The sequence below is a fragment of the Arachis stenosperma genome, chromosome 9, assembly GCF_014773155.1.
Source record: "Arachis stenosperma cultivar V10309 chromosome 9, arast.V10309.gnm1.PFL2, whole genome shotgun sequence".
Lineage (NCBI taxonomy): Eukaryota > Viridiplantae > Streptophyta > Magnoliopsida > Fabales > Fabaceae > Arachis > Arachis stenosperma.
This window is the reverse complement of record NC_080385.1, coordinates 145186526-145214524: the sequence shown is the minus strand read 5'-3', so window position 1 is coordinate 145214524 and position 27999 is coordinate 145186526. Positions and strand designations below refer to the sequence as shown.

At 34.6% G+C, this 27999-nt stretch overlaps 3 protein-coding genes across 6 annotated transcripts; 2 read left to right on the top strand and 1 right to left on the bottom strand.

Moving 5' to 3' along the window:
* The first annotated feature begins 13240 nt into the window (after positions 1-13240).
* On the top strand, positions 13241-17647 carry LOC130950527 (uncharacterized). Its single transcript, XM_057879049.1, has 2 exons — positions 13241-15162; positions 17108-17647. Exons 1-2 carry the CDS (start codon positions 13379-13381, stop codon positions 17112-17114), a joined length of 1791 nt encoding a protein of 596 aa, XP_057735032.1. The 5' UTR covers positions 13241-13378; the 3' UTR covers positions 17115-17647.
* A 653-nt stretch (positions 17648-18300) lies between these two features.
* Positions 18301-22610, top strand: LOC130948432 (PWWP domain-containing protein 2-like). Of its 2 annotated transcripts, none has more exons than XM_057877154.1 (3): positions 18301-18457; positions 18666-21367; positions 22141-22610. In XM_057877154.1, the coding sequence occupies exon 2, from the start codon at positions 18697-18699 to the stop codon at positions 21355-21357; it is 2661 nt and encodes an 886-aa protein (XP_057733137.1). In that variant the 5' UTR covers positions 18301-18457; positions 18666-18696; the 3' UTR covers positions 21358-21367; positions 22141-22610. The 2 variants fall into 2 exon arrangements, with proteins under 2 accessions (XP_057733137.1, XP_057733136.1); XM_057877153.1 differs by having other exon boundaries at positions 18347-18457; positions 18685-21367.
* A 680-nt stretch (positions 22611-23290) lies between these two features.
* Positions 23291-27031, bottom strand: LOC130951545 (ribosomal RNA small subunit methyltransferase). 3 transcript variants are annotated; one of them, XM_057880221.1, is made up of 3 exons: positions 26538-27031; positions 24701-25015; positions 23291-24303 (listed from the first exon to the last, which is right to left on the bottom strand). In XM_057880221.1, exons 1-3 carry the CDS (start codon positions 26544-26546, stop codon positions 23554-23556), a joined length of 1074 nt encoding a protein of 357 aa, XP_057736204.1. In that variant the 5' UTR covers positions 26547-27031; the 3' UTR covers positions 23291-23553. The 3 variants fall into 3 exon arrangements, with proteins under 3 accessions (XP_057736204.1, XP_057736206.1, XP_057736205.1); XM_057880223.1 differs by having other exon boundaries at positions 24701-25080; positions 26618-27031; XM_057880222.1 differs by having other exon boundaries at positions 26618-27030.
* Positions 27032-27999: the final 968 nt, after the last annotated feature.

Sequence of the window (27999 nt, the reverse complement as noted above, 5' to 3'; positions counted from 1 at the left end):
ATAGTCTTTCAGAGTTTGTTTGAATACCTACATTGTAAGAAATATCTGTCAACCTTAAACTCCACTTCACCATACTCAATGTCTTCATTATTTGAGTCATATGCTGTCCTCCCCTTATCATCACTAGAAATTGGACTGTTGAAGGCTTCACTTTCGTATTCATAGGGCCAATCATAGTCACTATCGTTTTCTAAATTGTTTAGGTCAATGTTGGATCCAGAACATAGCCCACCATCTACAGGGTCACTACTTTGCTCCTTGCTTGGGCCTACATCAGCTGAATGAGGCCCACTTTTATCCTTGCTTCCATCCTTCAATATATGCTTCCTCCTCACACCAAAATACTTCCTTGAGGCCAGCCTCTTAGCAGTACTAGGAGAGATGTCATTGTCATTACCTTTCTTCTTGCTTTGGGTTACAACTTTTTTTGGAGTAGACTTCTTATCTTTCTCCTTCTTAAGCACTCTCTCATCAGAACTAGTGTCAGAGTCCTCCTCATAACCAGTTGGAGGTGGTTTCCATGCCTCATCCTCGACACTTTCATATCCGTCACCAGAACTTGATGATGAATCACTCAAAACAACACTTTCAGATGCCAAGCTATCACCTACCTCCTCTAGCATATCTACAGGATGGTTAAAATAAATGTAAAACTCTTTAGTCCTCATTGTCCCTGTTCTTGAGTTTGTTCTCCATCATCTCATTAATCTCATGATCACCCTTAATGGGATGAAGCCCAAACTTCATGTCAGGGGCCAATATATCATACCAATACATCTCCTTATACTAAATATACCCCAACTCCTTAAATAAAAAAAAAAACAAATCGAAAAAATTCACATAATCCAAATCCATTGGTGGGAACCTCTTCATTTTACCATCCACATAACTCATATATCCCCCACTGTCTCTCACAAACTTTCTCCCGTGATGAAACATGGGAACAACGAAAGATTTAGACATCTGTAGTATAATATAATACATACATTAAAGCAGAAGCTAGCATACAAATTTAATTTGACTCTATTTCAATTTCACTTCTAAATTAGAAACCCTAATTCAATTTCTATTTACAGTGGAAATCCATCTTCATATGTGCATTCTAACATTAAAGTTCTACTTACAGTACCAAAAACCAAAACAATTCTTAGATTTTCAGAAATTTATTATCCTACAGTCACGTTGTTTATTATTTCTCTTCTTCTTGGACCACACACAATGTACATGCCAAAACATGTCAAAATTATTAAAAATGATAACACACATTTGAAAAAGTAATGGAAGGACCACACTAACCTAGCACGTCGCAAACGTCGTGCAATCTCCATCCAGGCTTCAACCAAACTCCGTCAACCACACTATCCAACCACCATCAACAACAATATGTGGAGTCAGTTAGCAACCTTGTTAGCAACACTGTCAGCACGTTGCCCCAACTTCGAGAGGTCAACGATCACTACAAGGGGACGACTCTTGCTCTACTAGAGTTTTCTAGTAATTACCGGAGCAACACAGGGGGCTTATATGGAAACCCCAACGTCACGTTCCCTTATTCAATCAAGACGCAACGTCTCACTCCAACAAAATGACATAATTTTAGGTCTCTAAAGGCGGGCAGATCGATCACTGTCTATTTTCTAACGGCCAACGTATAACTTAATAAAGTGTTAACCTCCAACTCAGCAACGTTAACTAACATGTAGGCAATTTTCATCTATTTTGGTCAAGAGAGATGACGGAAGGACCGGAACGTCTCACAGAAGTATGGGATAGGGACCGATTTGTCCCTTTTTTTTGGACAAGGGTCGCAATGTCCATAAAAAAAGGACAGGGACTGGGTTATGTGTTCACTTAAATAAAAAATGTCCTAGAAGAGGATTTTGGGTCTGGCACTAGGCTTTGACATTGGCGGCAAACTTGGACATTTAGTGCTGGATGCTAATAGGGGTGGCAAAGGGGTCTAAACCCATTGGGTCGGAACCTGTCGGATCGGCCTGCGTAACCCGCCAAAAAAGGTAGGCTGGGCTGAAAATTGTGACCGCCACACTTCGAAAGCCTGCTTAAACCTCAGGTTTTGGCAAGGCGGGGCGGGCCTCCCCGACGGGCCCAGGGCATTTTTTTTGCTAGAGACATTTTATGAAGATGTTCTAATTTAGTGTTTTGGAATATATTTTATGTTTGATTGATTATGTTTAATTATATGTTTTGGACAATATTTTATTTTACTTTAGACAATGTTGATTTTATTATTTTATTTCAAAAAACTTGGTTTATGATTATGTTTATTACATATTTATAATTTTAAAGATTTTAATGTTTGTGAATTTAGAAAGTATAATTTTTTTATATCTTTAAAGCTTATAAATTTATTAAAATATTTGTGAAATTATATATATTGTTTAATATTTAATAATAAAAAAAGGAGTTCTAGCAGGCTTGGCCCGCCAACCCGCCCTTAGGTGGAACGGGATGAGATTTCAGGACCGCTTAATAAGCTGGGTGGGGCAGGCTGGTTTTTTGGTAGGGACAGGTCGGGGTGGGCTTCCTCGTTTGCTATCCATAAATGTCAATGCATTTTTGGACCACCAGGAGGTGGAATGGTCTTCGAAGACGCTAGGTCCCATAAAATAGTTTTCACTGTACTTAGTGACTTTTGGATGCTCGGCTCCCGTTTTCATAAATCTACTTGAGCGTTGTGCCTATTTTTTTGAGAGTTCAATCTTGTGTCTTCTTTGTTTGCTTCTCATCTTTTTATTTTTTTTAAAGAATAATCCTAAATACATAATAATTCTAAAACAATTCTAAATATATGACTACTAATAGAAACTTTACTTAGAACATAAGAGCCTTAAATTAAACATAAAAAACTTACTTTAAGATATATAAATATCACTAAAAATACCAAGATATCAATTAAATATGAAATTATTTGCATCAAGGTTGAACGTTTCTAGATTCCTTAGATTTCCAAACATGTTAGGTATGTACCCAAAAAATGAATTTTCTGACAAATTATTACAATGAGCATCGAGGCATTGCACAAATGATTCGTACGCCTTCCATTAAGATAATTTAGGCCTATTAGTAACGTCTCAAGTTTTGGTAACATAGAACCAAAATTTGTTGGGAGACTACCTGATAGATGATTCCAACAAGATTAATTTCCTTTATGGTAGAAGATTAAAAATTGATGGTGGGATCTTCCCATTAAGGTTGGCAAATGCAGCAATCAGGTACTCTAGATTATGTAGATTGCTGATCTCATTTGGTAGTTCCCCTGCTAATACATGAACAATAGGATTAGACTTTCGTCTTTTGAGGTTTGGATATCTCAACTATAATATATCAATGTACATATCTAAAATATTACTTGGACCATACCTATATATTTTGAACGGATAAATAACTATTTATATGGTAGTTGAAAATTAAAAAAATTCTAATAACAAATAACCTCTTAAAAAGTCTAAAAGTTTGAGAATATATATAATGTTTAGTTTTTTTTAACATTTTTAAATCAGTTAAATATTTATTTTATGTAGTATTTTGATCATTACAATTTATCTCCCGGAGTAAATACTTAATTTTATTTTTTGTAAGTAAGTCCATTAATTGTTTTAATATTTTTTAATTAAATGAAAAAATAATATTTATAAATAAAAAAACTCAAAAATCCACCAGAATGTATAAACATAGAACAATACTATATGACCGTTAAATATTATTATTTTAGATTAGTACATTACCAATAATAATTTATATCATATTTACAAGAGTTTATACACAAAAAAATATATAGTTTATACATATAATTAATACGATTTATACTTATATTTTTTAGAATTTACACACATAAATTAGTAAAATATGTTTGTTGAAGACAATTTAGTATTTGTACTGGTCAAATAATGATCAAAATTACTAAAAACTACCGTCTCCCAAGAATTTTTCTATTTTTAACCCATATTTTTAAATATAGTTGACTAACTGCAGAATAAAAACAATAAATTTTACTGGTCTTCCATCATTCTTCTCTATGAATAATAAGTCAAAAATAAAATATAAATAATAGAGTAAAGGACAAATAGGTCCCTAACCTTTTTTTCCGCGGACATTTTTGTCCCTAACAATTGAAAAATACTTTTAAGTCCCTGACGTAGTTCTTAAAAGTTGGACGGATCAGTCCCTCCGTCCAAATGCCTCCGTCATACCCAATGAAAAAGTCTGACGTGGCTCCTGTAATGCTTGTCACGCATACTCGTGAGTCACGTGTACGCGTCGCCTGGCAAACTTCCCTCACACACGCGTACGCGTCGCCATAAATTCAGCAAATCCTCATTTTTTCATGAATTCTCCACTTTGCATGTTTTTTTTCCCATTTCTTTCAAGTCATTCTTGCATTCAAAACATTAAATCACTCAAACAAACATATTAAGGCATTGAATGAGAGAAAAATAAATTAAATTTAGCCCTAACCCCATTACAACCCTTGAAAAGACCTCTTGATATGTGTATCCATGCATTGAATATATGTTGCTTAGTAGAAGAAGAGCAAGCCTTAGAAAGCAAGATTAGTAGAGAATTGAGAGAATCGACCTTCAAACACTAGAGAAATTAGAGTGCAAACACTTCCGGTGAGGGTTCAATGCTCAATCTCTTGTTCCTTACTTTCATGAGCTTTCTTTTTGCAAGTATATTTATACTTCATTTTGAGATTTGAATTAGTGAAATTCATAAATCATCATACTATCTTAGCCGTACTTGTTCATATATATTCTTGGAGATTGATTCATTTTTAACCAAGTAGGTAGACGCATTTTGCATATTAGTTGATGAACCACAAGAGTTTAGTATGATGACATGCTAATGTTTATGTGTGAGAAAGTTGATGAACCACAATTTTATAGTTTATATTGTATTGAATTTGGTAGATTTTATCAACTTTTTCCAAATTTATTCACTAAAATAGCATGGTTTTGTGAATTTCTCTTAATTGTGCTTAATGATTGAAAACATGCTTTCTAGACTATTAAATTGCTGAATTAATTTACTTTTCTCCCATTCGATGCCTTAATCTATTTGTTTGAGTGATTTAAAGTTTTGAAGGCAAGAATGACTTGAAAGAAATGGAAAAAAAGCATGCAAAGTGGAGAATTCATGGCGACGCGTACGCGTGACCCACGCATATGCGTGACAAGCATTACGGGGTCACGTCAGACTTTTTCGTTGGGTCTGACGGAGGCATTTAGACGGAAGGACTAATCCGTCCAACTTTTAAAAATGTTAGAAATTTAAAAATATTTTTTAATAATTAAGGACAAAAATATCCGCAAAAAAAAGTTAAAAACATATTTGTCCTTTCTTTAAATAATATAAGGAAAGTTAATTTCTAAACAAACAAATCATCGACTAACTTGAGTTTTATTGGTGTTCGACTCATTTGCTCCCATTACTCTCTTTTTCTTTTTGTTTCCTTTTCAAAATTTATGTCCATAGATGGTGTTCATAGAGAAAATGATATATTTTACTAGTGTAGTGTCCGTGCCATGCACCAGTGTTAAAAAAAAAAATTAAATTTCCGTATAACTCTTATGGAAAAAAATTAGCTTAACTATTATTTGAGTGTCATTAGAAATAAATAAAACATAAAATATTTATTTGATTAACGTAATTATTAAAAAATTTTGTATAATAAAAATATGAAAACATAAGCTATTAGATATAATAATGCACATGAAAAATCAGTATGAAGAAAAAATAAATTAATATTTTGGCCATAAACTGATAATTACAATATATGTTATGATTTAATTATAAAAATAAATATTCTAATAGCAAAGTGGTCGTATTAAATAGGACTACTCGTAAGAAGGCACTATTAATTCACATTTCATTAATCCCCGATTGAAGTATAAATACTTTTAGAAATCATTTTCATTTTGTCCATCAAGAAAATTGAATGAAAACGGAAAATTTCAATCATTGCGGCCAGTGTAAAATTGCATGGTATATGAAATATATATTGAGTAGGTAGTTCGAATAGAATCCATAGACAATACTAAGGAATGAGTAAAGGAAAAATTTATAATTTATGCTACATTACTTAGAAATTTTATATCAAAGAAGAAAAACGATAACAGGAAATAAATAAATCTCATCAATCTGCGATTGACCACTGTTGTTGTGTTCTTTATTTTTTTAGTTTCGCTACATGTGCTCTCTTGTCTATCACTCAGTTCCTTCCATCAATCTACTTTTTTACTACTTCTTCTCTGTACCCACCATCACCACATAAAAAAAATGAAAAAATTAACTTAAAAGCAAGATACCAAAGAGAAAGAGATGGATAATTGAAGAATATGATTTTGTTAAAAAAAAAGAAGGAAGATGCGTGACTCGACCAATGAATTCAGATGCAGGTGAAATCCATAGTCGTCGCTACCTCCTGAATCAACATAACCTGTACCATCGTCACAGTCGCGTTCACCACTGCAAGGAAGAGCTCGTGCAGCTGAGACGTCCACATGTCAGATAATGCATGACCGCTTCATCAACTAGGGGGAGGGATCGTGGTTGACCTTCAGGGCTTGGAGAAAAGAAAAAATTGTAAAAAAGAAAATCATCTTCTGTAGTATAATGGAAGTGAATATTTAGTTTAAATTAACTTTTAATTCAAAATTTAAATTTTGAAACATTAAAATTTGCCAAACTGATAGAAATGAAAAGAAGAGAAAACGAATAAATGAATAAGGACAAAGGAATTTACGGTACTGATAAAGGATAGAGAAGAGAATTGGAGAGTGAGGGAGGTTATAGAAAAAGCATATCAGAAGAGAAAGGAAGAAAATTAAATTAAGAAATAAAAACTAGAGAAAAAGACCAATTTAAAGAAGACGTAAAAAGATAATAAAAAGAATTGTTGCTGTCGAAGAAGATGGAGTATGAATAAACTACCACGAGAGATAACACAATATGAATACTTATCGTGAATCACGGTCCTTTAAGACAAGTGGAAATTTCACTAACTAAAAACTCTCTATTAAAGAATAGGCATATGATATTATATGATTTGTGAAGCCCATATATATCATACCTTGAAATTGGTTATCACAAAGAAAGATTTCTTTGAGTTGGGTCAAGTTTGCAATCACACGTGGTATGCTTCCACCGAAGCTATTGCCAAACAAGTATAGAATTTTCAGTTGATTACAATAATTAAACAAACTGATTGGAAGTTTACCAGAGAGCCAATTGTAAGATAAGTCCAACCACCACAAATCAGGAAGATGAAAAAAGATATTTTTTGGTATGGAAAAGTCTAGGGGGCCAGCAGTTTTATTGAATTTTGGCCAGCATGTAACCAGCAGAGAAAAGTGAGCCATTGGATGAAATCTCACATCAATCTCACACCATCAAATCATCATTGATGGCTAGTTGATGGCTAACAATCACAAAAATTGCTGGCCCCCTAGCATTGCTCTTTTGGTATTTCTTCGGTGAGCAGTGTCAGATTTATGGCGGGACCCAAGGGGCCATGGCCTCTGTAAGTTTTCTTTAAAAAAAATAGTAATAATAAATAATATTATGTGTTTTTGGTATATTATGTTAGATAAAAAGAAGATATGTTGTAGAGTTGCAAAAACTTGTTAACTAAAATCTGTAATATGTATTGGGCTATTGCCTATTGACAATTGCTAATGATTACAAGCCCATTCTAATAAAAATAATGCTAGCAGTGGCAGAATTAAAAATTTTATCAGAAGGGACCAAATTAAATATAAAATAAATTTAAATATAATATAACAAAAAATTAATAAAATATAATTTATAGCGTATATATCAAAAGAATAATTATATTATATAAAAGTTAATATTTAATTACACACTTTAATATTTTGGTATTTTTAAATTTGTTAGATAATGTTTCATAGAACTAAAATCATCAATTATCATCTCTAAAATGAATTTTGAAACAATCTCTTTTTTAATATATACAATCATATAATCTGCTAAAGATTCGTCTTCCATCTTGTTTTGAAGCTTTGTTTTAATAATTTTCATAGCTTAAAAAGTTCATTCAGTTGTTGTTGTTGTCACAAAAAGAATAAAAAAAACGAATTAATCTATCAATTAAATAATAGATATTTAATTTTTTTTGTCTCTGTCAATTTTTTACACAATTCAACAATAATAGACAAATTCTAAAAATCTGAAACTTTAACTACATTAAATTTATAGTGTTGTAACTCATAATCTAATTGAATCTTTTCTTACTAAAAAACATCTAAAGAATAGAAATTCTTTGCAAGATTGCATATGTTGCAAATACTGAATGACTTGAAAGCATCTTTAGAATCTAAAGATGTACTTAACATGAGAAGCTCAGTTGCTTGCTCACTAAATCTATTATTTAGCTTTTTCAATTGAAAATCTATCACAAGTAAAAATGTCAACATGATAATGGTATTCAACAGTGACAACATCCTTTTTACGACGATATCGAATTATGTCACTAAAAGAAGTACCCATATCAGGTATCTAAATAGCATGATCATTACAGAAAGAACTAACTTTCTTCAAAAGTACTCTCCAACTACCATCTCTTAACTGTTGAATCAATGACTTTCTACTAGAAACCAGATGCATAACATTCAAAATATTTTGAGATTTTTGTTGTAATGCTTGACAAAGTTTATCAGTAATTCCCATGATTTCTTTCATCATATACAAAATAAAAACAAAATCAGATGTAATAAAGATTTAAGAGCATAAGTAGCATCACCGCGTTGAGAATATGTAGATCCATTAGTAGTCAAATTTTCAAGAACTTAAATTTTTGCTTCAAACATACATAAAAGACTACAACTTGAGTTGAAGTGACATCCTCATAGATATTTTATAGTCGAGATAATCATGTTATTAGTATTATATATACCAGTAGCTTATAAGATTATTCTAATAAAGTAAATACATATAATCTAATACATCTAACTTTGGTAATTATTTTTCAAATGATATTTTTATCATTAAACTACCTTATGACTCACCATTTAAAGCCATGACCCCTCCTTTCAGCCATCTCCTCCTTCATTTCCTTCTTCCTTTCCACAAAAATTCAAGAGAGAAACTCAAGTACATACCTCCACCTTGTGAACTAAAATCCTTTTAAAAAATCTAAACCGATTAAAGTGTTTTTCTTGATCTCCTCTTCATCCTCATATCAATTTTATCAAGGTATATTGATATATGATCCTTGTTTTTACTTTTGAATTTTCGGCCATGATGAACTCATGGAAGAAGCTTGATGTTTTTTATGTTTTTGCTTAGAAAATCATATCTAAAAGTCTTGTGGAATAAGAAATGATCAATTTCATCTTGAAAAGGTGAAAAAAGTTTTCTTGTTTTGTTGATGAATGTTTGACTTTCATGATTTTTTTGGACTAAAAGTTATCTTTGATTGTAAACTAGGAAAGAAAGTGAGGTTGGAAGCTCCTAGAGAGAACCAGTTATGAGCTTAAGAAAGAGATAAGGGTGTGGTTGAATTAATTATGTGAAGAGTGTATGTTTGATGTGTGATTCATAAATTGATGATTGGTTATTAAAATTGAATATTTAAATGGTTGTTTGGCAGTGTTTATATGTTGTTTACATGCTTAGAAAATAGATATTCTTTAGAAGTACCATGACTAAATTTGTTTGCACTTGTAAAGAACTTGTTACTAAGCTTGTTTAATGTTATGTTTGGCATGAATTTGAAGGTTGAAACATGAAAATAAAAATGCTTTAAAAAATCAAAGAAAAGCTTAAGAAAATTATCATGATTTAAGAAAAATAGAAGGAAAATTATGTGGTAAAGGAGAGAGAGCACTTCGGCTAAGAGAGGAGGGTATTAAGGTAAAATGTTAATGAGGATAAAGTAGTCTTTTGGTAAAAGATTGAGATTAAAATGATAACTTGGAGGTATAAAGATATTTTGGTCAATTAACAAAATATATAAAAGTAAAATGGTCAAACCGAATTCTTAGCTGTAAGAAGGTAATTAAGTAAAAGTATAGAGATAAAAAGATAATTAAGTATAAATATAGGGGTAAAAAGATAATTAAGTAAATGTGTAAGGATAAAAATATAAATATGAAAAAAGGTTAGGGATTAAAGTATAAATAAGTAAAAGTTTAAGGACTAAAATATAAATAGATGAAAGTTTTAGGACATAAATATAAAAAAATAAAAGCTAGGGAGATAATAGTAAAATTGAGAAAAGATTAGGGATGAAATGATAATTTCTAATAAAAGACATAAAAAGGTAATTTAAGGCTAGGAACTTAGAGGTTCAGGTTCTCTTCATAAAATATTTAGGGTGAGGTAAGAAAAGTGATAAAAGACTAACTAAGATACATAAAGAAGAAAGAGAAAGAGTACGTGAAGTATGAAAAAACAAAAAGAAAAAACTAAGAACTTAAAGATTGATTGAGAAAGAGAACTGAAAAAGGAAAATTGAGTAATGAAAACAGAAAACTGATGATTAAAATTGAGAAGGAGATAGAGAACAGTAAAAGCAAACTAGATGATTAAATATTTGCCTAATAAGGCTAAGGGTTTAGTCCCACTTGCTCAACGCACGAACTGTATAAACGTGGGGATTGGGGTTTTATCCCACCCACTAACTATTGATTGTTTAAATGTGGAAAAACCCATAAACTGATTAATTATTGATCCCGAAAACTCCCACAGATTGATAAATAATTGTTTTTCATTGGGCGTATATTATCGCGTCAAGCTTTGCGATGATTGCATGTGGTCACAAATTGGTGGTACTTTATAACCACGTCAACACATATACACGGAATGACGCAATTGAGAAGTCATATCTGGTACTAGTTCTTAGGTAATATTGGGTTGTGGAATATAAACCAATCGTGAGCTTATGGCCTGCGTAGGACAGACATGCATCATGATTGTTTGTAGCATATTCTTTGTGACTTTGTGTTGTGCTTGAATTCTTGTTGTTGTGATCTATGACTTGTTTGTATTGTGATTGTCTGGTTTGTTTGTGATTGTCTATTGTTACTTGTTGGCTGTTATGAGATTGACTCTAAAGTTAAAAATGAAAGAAAAACGGTAAGAAATAGCATAAAAAGGAAAGTAAGATCGTATAATATAGGGTCGAAAAGATTACATGTATGATTACTTTTGCGCTAGAGTCTTGCTCAAAGATTCGTTTTACTCGTTAATACCCTACTAGGAACTGTAGGTTCTTACCCCATTTAGGAGATGATGCTACCCTTTTATTACATTCTAGACTGGTAGTGTGCTTTCAGACACCCAATGCTATGTGAAGTTACAGGACTCGGAGTATTTTTTCCTCTTTTAGTTAGTACTTTTTTGAGGGGTAGGATTTTTTAGCCTAGGTTATAGACTAGAGACTTTTTAAATGGGCTAGGATTCAAGGTGTCTATCTAAGTTAGAGTTTATACTATATATATGTATTATACTAAAGGAGTCTAAGTATAGACTAATAATAACAGGGTTAAGTACAACTTTGTCTCTAAGATATATGTCGAAATTTTTTTCGTCTCCAACTTTTTTTTACTTACAAAATCGTCTCTAAGATTTAAAACCAAGTTTTAAAATTGTCTTTTTTACTTAAATATTAAAATTTTCGATCAAAGTACCCATAATAAAAAATATAAAATAAAAAAAAGAGGAAGAGAGTGTTTCTGCTCCTACAAAGTAAGAAGAGAAAAAGAAGGGGAAGGGAAGAAGAAGAAGAAGCTGTCCACGATCCACCTCTGCCTCCGCTTCTGCCGCCACTTCCGTACGATTTTGGTCCCTAAGATAAGGACGATTTTAAAATCAAGTTAAACCTTAGGGACGATTTTGTATGCAAAAAAAGGTTGGGGATGAAAAAAATTTTCGGCTTATACTATAGGAACCAAAATAATACTTAACCCATAATAATACTTACGTTTGTATGACTAGTACCATCTTTATATTCTCTTGCTGCTTTGCATGCAATTTGTGTGATTATGTTGTGAAATAAGTTTATTTCTATCACCTGTTCTGATTTATAACTTATTGTGTACGACTACTATTCTTAGCAATGTGATTTTAAAATATTTTTATCCCATAAATACATTCATGTTTCTAACGGCAAATAAGGCTCATAGGCTATTTAATAAGAGTTAAAGTTTTAGGGAGACAAATTAATAACACCTTATTTGTGATAGAAATTAGGTCATTACACTATACTTTTTTGTATTCTTAGTATTCATTGCATTGAACACTCCTAAATTTTTAAATGACACCCACACTAACCTTAACTTTAATTTTGGCATTTTAATACCCTTAAAAAAAAACTACTTACTTACCGGAAAAGTCCATCCCACCCCAATCAAAGTCTATGAATTTAGTCAGGTTTTTAGTTTTGCGAGTCTAAAATCATAGCCCAGTCCTTTTCTTTTTGGCAAGTCGATCGGCGGGGTTCGACCATCTTGACCCACATAATAAAACTTAGAATTTGAAAAAAAAAAGTAGTAGCGATGATCTTAGAGATTGGAGATAATAAAGTTGATAGTGATAGTTTAAAAATTTTGAATAATTTTTTAAAAGGTTCGACAAAAATTTAAAACTCGAGTGCTTTTGTCAAATAAAACTTATTTTTCATGAGTACCATATTAATTTTGTTTTTATAGTAGTTTTGATAGCATTATAAAATTTGTAAGTAAAATTATATTTTTTAAATAAAAATTTTACATAACTTAAAATAATAAAATTTTAAAAATTAATAGATCTTATCTTTTTAAACAAATTTGTAAAAAATCGAGTCAAAGTTTAATTTTTAAGAATATTTTGCTGTATATCTTCATATTTATTGTATTTATCAAATTAAGATTATTTTAAAAAACTATAATTTTATTTATCAAAATTAAAGTTTATGAAAACTAAAATAATAATTTATTATTTTAAAATTATAATCTTTTTAATAAATATTTAAATTAATGTTTAAAAATTTTAATTGAATATTTTAATTTTTAATAAAAATTTTATTCTCTAAAAATTTGTAAAAATTATTTTTGTCTAATAAACTTGTTCTTTTATCAGTTTTCATTCAAATTTTTAATATTGACAAATAAATTTTTAATTATTTTATTATAAGATAATTAAGTTTAAAAAATTATTTAAATTAAAGTGTCAAATGATCAAATCTTAATTTTTTTAAAACTAATGTGTGTGTGTTTTTATTTTTCGGAAGGAGGGCACATTTTTGCAAAACCTTTCATCCAAGAACCGTTACCCTGCAGCTCCACCTTCCGGAGTTACTACCATCCTTTCTTCGCAAAATTCCATCCCAAATCACATTCACTTTCTCTTTGTTACCATGGATCTGTTGCACCAATACTCCGGCGACGACGAACCAGACTCCTCGCCGCCGCCCGAAAACCCTAACTCCCCCGATTCCTCCCCGCCGCCCGAAAACCCTAACTCCCCCGATTCCTCCCCGCCGCGCCTCCTCCCTGGCCGCTCCGCCGCTCCCTCCGTCGACGACACCATGCTCGCCCTGACCGTGCAGCCACACCGCAAGACCCTCTCCAACCCCATTGATCCCACGCAGCACAACGTCGCCTTCAACCCTACCTTCGACCAGCTCTGGGCACCAATCCAGGGCCCTTCCCACCCTTACGCCAAGGACGGCATCGCCCAGGGCCTCCGCAATCACAAGCTTGGCTTCGTCGAGGACGCCGCCATCGACCCCTTTCTCTTCGACGAGCAGTATAATACCTTCCACAAGTTTGGCTATGCTGCTGACCCCTCCGCATCCCATTACGTCGGCGATTTCGATGCCCTAGCGAAGAACAACGCTATTTCGGTGTATAACATCCCCCACCGCGAGCAGAAGCGGCGAAAAATGGAGAAGAAGGAGGGAGGAGAGGAGGAAGAAGAAGAACTTGATGGTGGTGGTGACGAAGAAGGAGAGGCTGAGAACCCTGCTTCGGATGTGTGGCTTGCGAAGAACAAGAAGAGTCCTTGGTTTGGGAAGAAGGAAGGGTTGCAGGGTGAGTTGACTGAGGAGCAGAAGAAGTATGCTGAGGAGTATGCCAAGAAGAAAGGGGAAGAGAAGGCCGGTTTTGGTGGCGAAAAGGCTGAGGCTGTTAAGGATAAGAGCACTTTCCATGGGAAGGAAGAGAGGGATTATCAGGGTAGGTCTTGGATTGCGGCTCCTAAAGATGCTAAGGCTAGCAATGATCATTGTTATATACCTAAGAGATTGGTGCATACTTGGAGTGGACATACAAAGGGTGTCTCGGCAATTCGGTTTTTCCCCAAGTATGGTCATTTGATATTATCTGCAAGTATGGATACCAAGGTTAAGATTTGGGATGTGTTCAATTCGGGGAAGTGTATGAGGACTTACATGGGGCATTCGAAGGCGGTGAGGGATATTTGTTTCAGCAATGATGGGACTAAATTCTTGAGTGCTGGTTATGATAAGAATATCAAGTATTGGGATACTGAGACTGGGCAGGTGATATCAACGTTTTCGACTGGGAAGATCCCTTATGTGGTGAGGCTTAACCCTGACGAGGATAAGCAGAATGTGCTATTGGCCGGTATGAGCGATAAGAAGATTGTTCAATGGGATATGAATACAGGGCAGATAACTCAGGAGTATGATCAGCATCTTGGTGCTGTGAATACCATTACTTTTGTTGATAACAATAGGAGATTTGTTACTTCCAGTGATGATAAGTCTCTCAGGGTGTGGGAATTCGGTATCCCTGTTGTTATTAAGTACATTAGCGAGCCACACATGCACTCAATGCCATCCATTTCGCTTCACCCCAACTCTAATTGGCTCGCTGCGCAGAGCTTGGATAACCAGATACTTATTTATAGCACCAGGGAGAAGTTTCAGCTCAACAAGAAGAAGAGGTTTGCCGGTCATATTGTGGCTGGATACGCATGCCAAGTCAATTTCTCGCCAGATGGGCGCTTTGTGATGTCAGGAGATGGCGAGGGTAAGTGTTGGTTCTGGGATTGGAAGAGTTGCAAAGTCTTCAGAACTCTCAAGTGTCATGAAGGTGTGTGCATTGGTTGTGAGTGGCATCCCTTGGAGCAGAGTAAGGTAGCAACATGTGGCTGGGATGGGTTGATAAAATACTGGTTAGTAACTCTCACCCTATATATGCCAGTTTCTCTTTTGTCAACTGTCGAGGTGTTGAATATATGTTTATTTGTATGCATTCCTTAAATATTTGTGTTTTAGCCTTTTAGGTCAATGTTTCTCAAATATTTGCTTGCCATTTAATAGTTTGTGTAAATGTGAATTCACATTGTCATCATTGGCTGTTCAAAATCTTATATCTTTATCAGTTATACCATTGTTTGCTTCTAAGATTTTGGAAATCAGTTATACCATTGGCTATATCAGTGGAAATGTTGGTAGAAATCTTAGAGGCCTGTTCTAGTGATAGAAATTTAGCATCAGTTGACATTGGGAATCAGTGTCTGCATCTTAGTTATATTGCAGAAGTGCTACTGCCTTTTCTTTGTTTTAACTAAAATCAATATTTAAGCAAGTGCAAAGTCATGATTAATTCTTGGAGCCCTAGTATCATGAAATTTGAATGCCTTGGTGTGGAGTTGAACATTTTTAACATCATTTGCACATGGATAAATGTGTCTTTTCTTAATCACAAAATGTGTAAAAATATGCAAATTTCCAACTCATCACATGTTTAACAGTGCTAAGAACTCAGAAGATGAGATCATGGTGGAACTATTTTGGTTTTCATTTTTACACAATTTGCTCCATTTTCTAAATCACACGTGTATAGAAGATTCACTAGTGTGTGTGCAGTTTGGGTGGTTTTGGGCAACCTTTTACCCCAAGGGGATAAGTGATGGTATCATGTTCCAGTGTAGTAGTAAACTCTCATTTAATTTCCTTAAAGGAAATGGATGGAAAAATAAGCTTAATAGTGCTTGTGCCTAGCTGGTTATGTTTGGTTCCACATGCAATGGCTAGCTTGAGTTTCAATTCAGGTGTTACTGTCATTGTGTCGGTGTCTTGATTTGGGCATGGTAACAACATGTCATGGCTCCAACTAGGGGTGTCCATGGGCCGAGCTGGGCTGGGTTTAATTAGGCCCGGACCCGGATCTAAAAGGGTGATGAGTCTATTTTGGCCCGATCGGAAAGTGATACGAAACAAACCAGGTTAAACCAGGTCGACCCGATATAAAATAAAATTAAATTTAACAAATGTTATATCATATTTATACCAAAATAAATTATTTTAAAGCAAAAACAATACCGTATAATATAAAAAAATTAATTGAAGTATAAAAGTATAATGATATTACCAATTTCACTCTAAAATATATATTTTTAGTGTTTAAAAAGCGGCAAGCCGACCCGAAGCATAACCCGGCCCGAAAATAACATCGGCAAAAAAGGCAAACCCGAACCCAACAAAATATGCCCTGGGTCCGGGTTGGGTCTTGAACACCCCAATCTCCAACTCCAATCAATCATTCTTCTCAGTCTGACATAATACTGTTGTCAGATCTTGACTACATCAATTTGATGTCACAATTTCTATTCAGTTAATAGAAAAATTGTAGGAATAATATTCTGTAGGAGTTAGTTAAGTAATTCTGATAAAGATGTGATGCATATATTACAATATGATATGTAGGAGTTAGAAGAACAGTGTTCTATAGGTGTCTATAGTATTCTGTGATAATGCATATGATACAATATGATATGCAAGAAGACCAGATTTAAGGAGTCTTGGTACTTCAGTCTTTGTTGCTCTGAAGTGTTCCTCCAATGTTTCCTTACAACTTATCTTCCAGTAGTAGTGTGGATTTATTTATTCCACTTATTTGTTGTGCTTTTTGGAAGTAGTCTAATACGAATTGGTTTAAGCACATTAATAAAAAATCTGACATTTTCCGAGTACACATGTTTGCATGCGGTGTTTCTGAATTTTGCTTTCGTACCTTACAAGTCTCTCTGCCGGCACCAGTTGATTGTTTTGATTTGATCTCTAATGTTTTGGATCATGCGTGTGATCATTGAGGTTATATCTTCATGTTTGCAGGGACTAGTTTCGCGTGTCCAATATCACCTGTTGCTGGAATCAGTGGGCAGACAGAAGCAAGTCCCTTGACATCAAGGGGAGGCGCAACATACTGAATTCACTTGCTGATATGGTGCTCATTGGTTCAAATTTCAAGGGCATAAACTTAAATATTTGAGATTTCTCGTCACTGATCCTCAAGATATCAGTCACTAAGCATTACATGCTTATTGCAGTGTTGTAATAGCAGCAGAACAAGGAAAAGTTTTGCCATTTTGTTTATTACACTTTTTTGTATAATAGCAAGTTTTAAGCTAGGTATTTCATATACGTGAACTGTCTCGTGTTGTAGTTTATTGCGGTTATGACTAGGAATCTTTGGAAAAATTCGTGGATGAATATTATTGACAATGATTTTAGAAAATAAAGTAAGAGTTAGAATCCAATATGGTAGATCTACTATAGGCTGCTATATAGCAGAGATAAAGGATAACAATCATTGCTGAAAGGTTTTTCAGTAATGCCAACTTGATCAAGTGTAGTTTATAGACATTTACCATTGACATGATTAAAGTCAAATTTCTAATTGGGATTATCAATTTTCGTGTTCAGTAATAAATAATCCCTTTAAACAAGTTATACAGCAATGGATAATGGATTGTGTAATGAAATGATTAAAATGAAACTGACAATTACTAATATTCTTTGGCAGAGTGAGAATGACTCCTAATATTGAAACGGTCAAAGGGAGAAAATTGGTAATAAGTAATCTGATTACTATAACACTTTGAAATTTTGAATACTAACTCATAGTTGAATTAACAATGCTATATGAACTTACTTTAGAGGTCTACCCCTCATTTTCACATGTACAAGATATGAGCTTGAGAGCTTCTATTGAATTACTACATATAAATTATGTTGTCAGTTAAACACATAAACACATTATTTATAATTCTGTTTATAAGAAATTTAAAATAATTGTGAGTTAACTCATATTTTACTAATGTAATAATTATAAATATTTATACTTACATTATATTATTTATTGGTTTTTTGCTCTGTATTATCTGTAAAAAACTAAAAACTGTGAAGTTTCAAAATAAAATATTATTTATGACAGTTATTTTTCAAAGAAAGCCTAAACCTTTTACTTAAATTACCTCTAAATCAGTTATTTAACTATGAATAGATAAATAGAAATAGAACGGAGTGTAGAAAAGATATTTTCCGAGTAGACACGCGCGCACTCACTGCGTAAACATTCGCTTATTCTGTATTTTTTTGTTCTTTTTCTCTCTCTAAAGTCCAACAACGAAAACCAAAATCCTTCGGCTTCTCTTTTCACTTCCCTCAACAAGATCTAACCTGGTACTTGCCTCCTCTTCACTCTCTTAATATTTATTTCAATATTTTCATATTCGTTTTCTCTTTGATGCGTATATCAAAGTTCGAACCTTTTTTTTTTCAATCTCGCTAGCCATAGGTTAAATTTATGTTCTTTATTCTTATCCCTATATGGGTATATTGCTATGTGTAAATTTCTTTGTTTAAGGAGAGGTTTTTACTTTTTGCTTAGATTTGACAAAATTTCTTAGGAAGAATCACGGATGAGGGAATTGGGTACTTGTAGAAGAAGTTCAGAATCCACAGTGGCACTTGAGGAAAACATGGGTGGTGAAACCCTAGAAGAGCCTATGGAGGTGGATGAAGCTTTCGTTGGGGAGTGTAATGGGAAGGACATAATGGTTGGGGTGTTAGGTTCTGATTTGTACATAGATGGTGTTTGCACTCGTGGGAGTGATGATGCTGAGCTGAATGATGAAGTTGGTTGTGGTGGTGGGTCAGTTGAGGAGGATAAAGATGTGAATCCTGCGGGTGGAGGAGCTTCCGGGGTTGGTAACAGAGCCGGGGATACTTTTGAGGGTTCTCAAGTTGTGAGGTCCTTAGAAACTAAGAGTGAACATGAGACAGCTGAGTTGGATGGAAATGGTTCAAGTCAAGTGACCTTGAAATCACCGGATGGGCAGAAAAGCATTGATGATGGAAAGCTAGATACTGAAATGTTGGAGAAAGAAGCCAAGAGTGATGTTACTCAGGTTGAGTCAGATATTAGGCAAAGTATTGAAGAACAAGCTGGAAGTGACGAGCAGACAGGTTCACATGGGGAGCAGGATATTGAAGATGAAGAATCCGATGATGCTGAACAGCAAAAGACAAGAGATGAAAAAGTAACCAGATGTTCATCTACGAAACCTGGGAGTTCGGAGAAAAATTATGAGGTGACCTATCAGGTGCCAACAGAAAAGGAACGTGAGTTTTCTGTACATGATTTGGTCTGGGGCAAGGTGAGAAGTCATCCATGGTGGCCAGGACAGATATTTGAGTCATCAGATGCATCCCCGCTGGCAATGAAGCATTCTAAAAAGGACTGCCATTTAGTGGCTTATTTTGGTGATAAAACATTTGCTTGGAATGAAGCATCTCAGCTAAAGCCGTTTAGAACACATTTCTCTAGTATTGCCAAACAGAACAGTTCTGAATCATTTCAGAATGCTGTAGATTGTGCTTTGGATGAAGTCAGAAGACGTGTAGAATTTGGGCTAATATGTTCCTGTGTACCTAAAGATACCGATGGAAAGATTAAAACCCAGACTGTTGAAAATGCTGGGATTCGGCAAGGAGTGGATTTACCCAACGTGGTCGATGAATCTTTAAATGTTAGTTCTTTTTCACCCACGAAGCTTATAGGATACTTGAAAACTTTAGCAGAGTTGCCAACTGGTGGCTTTGATCGCTTACAGCTTTCAATTGCTAAAGCTCAGTTGCTTGCATTCTATCGTTTAAAGGGTTGCTCTTACTTGCCTGAGGTACAATATTGTGGAGGATTGGACGATGATAACAAATTAAGTAATAATGCTAAGAAAAGCTTGAGTGAAGATGGCAAACATGCAACTCATGTAACCAAGAACGATGGTCAAGCTATTGGAAAGTTAAAAGCCACAAGCTCTGGTCGCAATCGTAAACATAATCTGAAGGATGGTATCTATTCAGGAAAGAAGAAAAGAAGCTTGTCAGAAATAGTGGGTGGGTCTCCAGATTCTCCACGTAGTGATTATTGGTCTGACGATGTCAATGGTGATCAGGCTTCCCAAGCCCATCCGAAGAAAATTAAGAATATCGATCACTATGCTGATGACCCGGGGCCAAAAGGTGCAAGAAAAACAATTTCTCTTGCAAAAGTTTCAAATACAACAAAACCATCATTTAAAATTGGTGACCGTATTCGAAGGGTTGCAAGTCAACTTACTAGAGCTCCATCCCCTATGATCAAGTTTACTGCAGACAAGTCTCAGATTGCCTATGGAAGCCCTGAGGGATTTTCAGGAAATTCATCTGATGTTTTCTCCCCGAATATTGAGGAGGCTCAGAGTTCAAGCCCGAGTTTTCCAACAGAATTTTCATCTTTAGATGATTTGTTATCATTACTTCAGTTGATGGCACAAGATCCCCGTGGAGATTATGGTTTCTTGAAAGTTATCGTGAGCTTCTTCTCTGATTTCAGGAATTCAATAGTTGTAGGTGATTATTCTGGAGAAGAGATCTTGCCTACAAACAAAGTTGGTACCAAACGGAAGAAACCACCAGTAGGTGGATCGCAAGAAACATTTGAATTTGATGATCTTGGTGACACTTATTGGATGGGTATGGAAATCCAAAATGGTTCTGAACAACAACCCTCACAGGGAAGCGGCAGAAAGGACAATGAGCCGGCCCCTTCGGAGCCTGAAAAACCTGTTCAAGTTCGTCGTAAGACTTATTCCCGGAGACGGTATTCTGGAAGCGATCTTGCTGAGGTTCCTGAAAAACCTGGACAGTATTCTGGTAGCGACCATGTTGAGGTTCCTGAAAAACCTCCAGGCTACATAGACGATAAATCCCCTGCAGAACTTGTTCTAAACTTTGCTGATTTGGATTCTGTTCCCTCAGAAGCAAGCTTAAATAAGATCTTTAGGCGATTTGGACCTCTAAAGGAAACTGAAACAGAAGTTGATAGAAGCAGCAGCCGGGCTAGAGTGGTTTTCAAGAAATGTGCTGATGCAGAGGTTGCTTTCAGTAGCGTTAAGAAGTTCAACATATTTGGATCAGTTCCTGTAAATTACCAGCTTAACTATACTCCAAGTGCATTGTTCAAAGCTTCATCTTTTCCCGCAACACATGACCAGGAGATGCATCTTGATCTGTCAAGTTTTGAACTAAACATGGTATAAGCCATTTGAGGTCAGTAACTTTTTACTATTTAGTCTGCCATGTTTAGTGGTTGGATGCTTTGAGTGTGTGCACTAGCACTAAGGTCAAATATTAATAGATGTGGGTCTGTATACTATCCATACTTCAAACCCAATGGGTTCTTGAATGAGGGGTTGTGTGCCTTTATTAAATGTATCTTTAGTTCTTTATCAAGTTTGTCATAAAATTACTTTTTTCCAAAGTTTGAGTTGACAGGAGAGGCACATGAATAGTTGTATTTCTAATATATTCTTTGACGCAAGAGTCTCTTTTGGGTTTGTGTGAGTTTTTGCATAGGTCTCTTTTCTTTTCTTTTTTTTTTATTTACCTTATGTTTTTTTTCCCTTTTGGTGGATAATAAGGATCAAACTCGAGATTTTTCGGTCATAGAAGTTCTGATACTATTCCGTAAAACCACTTTTTTCAGAAACTTAAATTGATAGGAGGCACATGGTTATATCTCTAATAAACAGATTTAAGCTTTTTAGGGAGATAATTTATTCATTATTAAAATCTCATTTACAATGTGATTTTGACATCAATTCTTACTACCCTTCGTTTTTCTGTGGATTACAAAAGTTTCAAGTCCAATGGGCTTTTGCGGTTTGCATGAGAGCTTGTGCTTCTATTTAACAATTTATGGTTTTGGAATAGATTTCATAACATGTTTAGTACACATAACATGAAGGTTAAATCATCTTACCCATTTTATTCCAGTTGAGTGAATTATCATCTTATTAGGTTCACAAATATTTTAATGCCAGGAAAAATGTTATGAAGGAAGCATGTCATTGGAGCAGCAATATGGAACAAGATGATCATGTGTAGGGTTTTCAGAAACACAAGATGTTTTTTCACCTTGCAAATCCAAGAGGTTACTACAGAGAGCGCTTTGCAAGAAATCAATGGTGTTGCTTCATTCTACATATTACTTTCTTATGTGGAGCAGGTAGTATTGAGAACATTGGATAGATCTATCTAGATTATAGACCTTGGATTGTATATTGGGTTGAGATTGTTGTCCAGTTTCTGTGATAGCACTAGGAATTTAATTTGCTTTCTGACTTTGTTTAAGCTACTTCGCGGCCTTCTAATCAAATGTCACTGTAGAGAGTTAATTCTAGAAAATATGGTGTTATGCTTACTGTGCAAGTTTACATCTAAAAGGGTAGTGACAGCGTTGTATCAATGGGACCAAATATTGAGCAACAAAAGGTCAAGAGAATAAGCTCAATGATACGTGTATGAAAATGTTATAAATGGTGGGAAAAGATTAACAATTAAAGCATTGGAGCCGTGCCTATTGTTAGAAAAGACAAGATCGTAAAATATCATGTTATTTGAGGCAGAATATAGTACTAATGTATTTGAACATATTTTGTGTGGATATCTTTTACACAATTGTTTGGATTCTATCTAAAATGGGTCAATTTAAAACAACTCAAATCCAGCCTGAAATATATATTAGAACTAGCTCAATTTTCACGATCCTAACCCTAAAAGAATACTGGAGGGACGCAAGCCCAAAAACAAGAATGCCTTAATCAAGTGGAAACATATTACGCCAAATGGTCCAAACACAAATCCTTTCCACTCTATTTCATTGTCACAAACTCAAAAAGATTAAGCATGTGTAGAGACTTCATGTAGAAGGAAACACAATTTATTGAAAGATAATATTGTATCGTAGGTATTATTAATGAGACAAATTGAAAGAAATATAACATTAGACATAGGTGGTGGTGTGAGTTATTTGGCTAGTACAATACATTATACATGTGAAGGAAGGAGATCTATTTCCCTCTCTTTTTTACTTAAGATTTCATATGCCTGTAACTTGTAAGTCACCAAAATATGAATAATTTTGCCAAATTATATAATCCAACTGGAACAAAATAAACAGCGTCGAACTCATTTCAGCAGCAACATCTAGGATCTCAATAAGATGTGTAAGATATTGTGAAGAGCCATAGAGTGAACACAACTTTTAGAATTCAAAAGGACGAAAAAATGATAAACAAAATTTGGATACAAATCCTCACTAAGTAGAACCAAAATCCAGCCTAACCTGGTATCACTCTATTAAGTAACTTAAAAAAAAAAATAAAAACTAAGAAAGCATAACAATTTAGACTACTTTATCTTATATAAGAAATATGACTCGTTTGAATTTAGCATCAGGAGAAGTGAATGCCAGCTTTGTTAAATAACGAAAGCAGGTAAAGGAATTCCTGCAGGGTCAGCTTGGATGACCTTTTCTCTTCAAAATCTCCCTCCTTTAAAACACCCAAAACCTTGTCCTTGAATTCGGATTGCGAACCTTCTGCTTCTCCATCCTCAACTTCCATCCCATCATCATCATCCAATCCACCATCCATATCCATGCCTTGATCCTCATCAAAATCACCGAAACTAGATAAATCCATTTGACTTCCTGTGTCCTTCACTGCACCCTCTTGTGAAAGTTTCAGTGCCTGCACGGTCTTGTAGTTCTTTTCGAGTAAAGATATGACATTTTTTTGCCGGAAAATTGCACCAAGGGTTTTGTTCTTTCTGTTGAAGCAAATTCGCAAAAAGCCATCCCACTCCTTATTGTTAACTTCAATCTTGGGCTTCCTTGGCTCCATTCGTACTACAGAAGAATCAACCTTAGGCGGAGGGCGAAAGTTGTTCTTTCCAACTTTCAGGAGATGGAAGATTCGAGCATGGAGTTGTGTGTTCACCGTAAGACGGCAATAGAGTTTGTCACCGGGCTGAGCAACCAGTCTCATGGCAAACTCTCTCTGGAACATTATAATTGCACACCTAAATGCAGGCTGGTGACTGAGTAATTTGAAAGTGAGAGGCGACGATATCTGATACGGAATATTCGCCACACATATGTCAAAATAAGGGAGTTCTGTCCTCAGCACATCACCTTGTATAACCTGAAATCATCCATAAACAAAATTAAGCCACAATTTTGAAACAATGAAGGAAAAGTCAAATCCAGTCTTCACATAGCAACATCAAATCAACATATCAATACAAAACGATCACGCATACACATATTCACCATTATGATGTTATCCGCAGTATTTTGAATAAAACTTCATGCTCAATAATTTAACTATAATTGGAAAATAGTTTATACTATTTTTTTTTCTCAGGATTAAGAGTAAACACTGAATAAAATTTCCACCACTCTTTCAACTTTTTCACCAAACATAAAACAGTCTAAAAGAACATGTTTAGAACCAATAAAGTATTGTTTAACAAACTCAACAAACTCTTGACAAACTAAGTTTGTATGCGTTAGACAGTTAGTTAGTTAGCTAAGCATACCGTGAGGCGGTTGGAATAAGGAGTGCCCTGGAAACGGCGCTGGAGCTCGAGAACCATACGGGGATCAATCTCGACGGCGATGACCTTCTTACCGGCTTCTAGAAGCTTCTTGGTGAGGTTACCGGTACCGGGACCAATCTCGAGGATGACGTCAGTGGGTTTGATGCCAGATTTCTGGACGATGGCGTCGACAAGGAGAGGGTTCTTGAGGATGTGCTGCCCCTTGGATTTGTGAAAGGATATTCCACCCTGGTAAGGTGTGTGCTGCTGTGGCTTTCCCTTCTCCTTTTTCACCTTCCCTCCCGCCATTTTTTGCTATGCCACAAACACAAGAGGTGTGTGAGACAGTGCCCGTCAGAAAGAGGGAAAAGTCGATGGAACTGTTAAGCATACTTATTAGAACCATACCGGTAATCGACCCGGTCATACGATCGGATCACTGGTTCAACCAGTGGGTCACAAGTTGAACCAGTTAATCCAGTCACAATTAAATATAAATATAAAATTATTATAATAAACTTAAAATTAAAAAGCATGTCTTCACAAACACATTAATAATAATCAAGTATCAACACGGAGACATAAGGAACATAACTAACGATGCAAACATAGATAATAAACTAGTCACTAATACAAAATACTTTCTCAATTTAAATGAACAAAAGAGCAAAACATAACAATCAGTAAATTAATGATTAACAAACTAATCAAAAATATAAATTCAAATAATTTATAAATCAATCTATCAAATACCATTATAGCCATAGTCCAATACTGCCTATGTAATTGTCAAGGTTCTAAAAACCAGACCGGACATCAAACCGTTCTAGTTATTAGTTTTCTGGTTCACTGGTCCAATCAGTTCAATAGTGGTCCAACCGAAAAAACCGTTTCATAGTAAAATAAAAAATAATATTAATAAACCCCCTAAAACATAATTATAGGCTAATATGAACTTTAAAATGTCTTCCAAATTTATAGTACTACATCAACCAAAATCTAATATAACCTTTGATCTCATCAATATTAACAATTTATCACTCATTAGTCATTATATCACTATTGAATTCATTAAGATCGTTACAAGAAATAAAAAAAATTCATTGAATTAACCAAACCAATAATAAATATTTGATCATCTACTTATCTAGTTAATTGAGTTAATTCAGTTCATCTATTCCTTCATTGAACTAACAACAAATTCAACTATGATAATTTTCATCAACAAAAAGTTTAGCTCCAAAGATGATTTACAGCAACAAAAAATTTAACTAAGTGATTATTTCAGTAAGAACAACAAATTCAAGGTCCAGTGATTATATTTAGCAACAAATACAACTCCAGCGATAATTTATCAACCAACAAATTTTCAACAACAAATTCAGCTTACAGCAAGGCTGATCAATATTGAACTAATCAAAATAGTCATCATTGAATTAACCAATTTATTCTTTCCCTGACAAAAGATTGATTACATGGAACAAATAAAAGCTTATGCTTCAGCATAATTTTAACAAAGACTAGAATATTTCCAGCACACACTATTACTGATAACAATTTTAACAAGATTTCAGCGTAATTTTAACAAAGATTAACAAACTTTTCCAAAGATTAACAAGGATTATCAAGGTTTCAGACTTTCAGCGCAATTTTTTTCAGTATAGCGATAAAAAAAAAAGCAACAAATCAGAGTACAGCACAGCAGTAGTGATCAGAGGTAATCATTCAACAATTCAATCTGAGTAGCACTAGAAGGAGCAGAATCCTAAACCAAAGAACAAAGAACCAAGAACGAAACATTCAAAAAAAACGAAAAAACCAATTTGAGTAGCCCTACCAGAATCATAAACCTTCGTTCTCACTTCTGAACAGAGCATTAAAAAAAACGAAGAACAAGCACTGGCAGTGCGCACTGACCTTCGATCTGAACAGTCTGGGCAGGGTACGACGGAGGGTAGCGCGACGGACGACGACCACACGATTGGTGAATGAGAAGAGGGGTTGGAGACTTAAAGCACGAGCACCAGACGAGGACGGAAGCTCTGAGCGCGATGGACGGCGGCGGAAGCGCGTCTTAGCAGACGAAGACGACGGACGCCGAGCTGACCTCGAGGAAGAAGCCGCGATCGGTGAGAGCGAATAGGGGTCGAAGACTTGGAGCACGCCGACAGGACGAAGAGGAAAGCTCCTGAGTGTGACGGACGGCGGCAGTGTCCCACTCCTTGCGAAGGCGGTGGTGGAGGCTAGACGGCTAGGGTTTTTTTTGGTTGAGAGCAGTGCAAGGTTCTGAATTGCGAGGGAAAGAAAAGGAGAAAGGGGCTGGGTCGCTGGAACAAGGAAGGAAATCAGATTACTCTTTTTTTTTTTAAACGAACCATAAAACGGCCACGTTTAATGTAAACTAGCCGGTTCAGCAATTTTCATGTGGATTTTGAAATGGCGGTTTTTCCTAATGGACCGAACTGCAAAAGCTCCTGGTTCTTGGTCGTACCGGTCGATCTGTCCGATTTTCAAAATCATGGTAATTGTCAATAAAACACTCGATACTAAGGTTTAGAAAATCAGACCGATCATCAAATTGCTCTACCTATTAGTTTATTGGTTTATTGATTTAACCGATTTAACTAGTGGTTCAATTAAAAAACCATTTTAAAATAAAATAATAAATAAATTATAAATAAACATCATAAAATATAATTTAATCTAATATAAATTTTAAATATCTTCCAAATTTAAAATATTACATGAAATGTCAACCAAATTCATATGATCTTATCAAAATACAATCTCAAAAGTTAAATAGTGAAAAGAAATATCTAAATATCATGAAGATTTATCAATCAATAAATCATAATCATAGTTGAAAACAGCAACAGTACAGTTAGAAATCAAATAATTATCCATAAGGCAACAACACAGTGAAAAACAGATAAACCCAATCATAAACCCCATTACCAAATTAAATCAAAAATAAAAAAGAATAAAAAACAGATAAACCCAATCATAAACACAGAACACCATTACTAAATTAAATCAAAAATTAAAAACAATGAAAAACAGATAAATCCAATCATAAACACCATTACCAAATGAAAAGCAGAACATAACAGAACCAAAAATGATGTGTCTATTTATCTATCTCTTGACTCGAAATGGGAGCAGGTTTGAAAAAGGATCTTAGAGTGTCACAACAAACAAATCTAATTAAAAACAGGATTCCACTTTGGAGGTCGCAGGTTTCCAATTTGTACCCTAAACATCAATTACCTCACATCAACCAAAATTAATTTGAGGGAAAA

Bases quoted from the DNA above. Each gene is read 5' to 3' on its own strand.
- LOC130951545 (XM_057880221.1), bottom strand. The intron at 24,304-24,700 runs GTATGCTTAGCT...GGATGATTTCAG, and splicing joins CTTATTCCAACCGCCTCACG to GTTATACAAGGTGATGTGCT.
- LOC130950527 (XM_057879049.1), top strand. From the start codon at position 13,379: ATGGATCTGTTGCACCAATACTCCGGCGACGACGAACCAGACTCCTCG.
- LOC130948432 (XM_057877154.1), top strand. From the start codon at position 18,697: ATGAGGGAATTGGGTACTTGTAGAAGAAGTTCAGAATCCACAGTGGCA.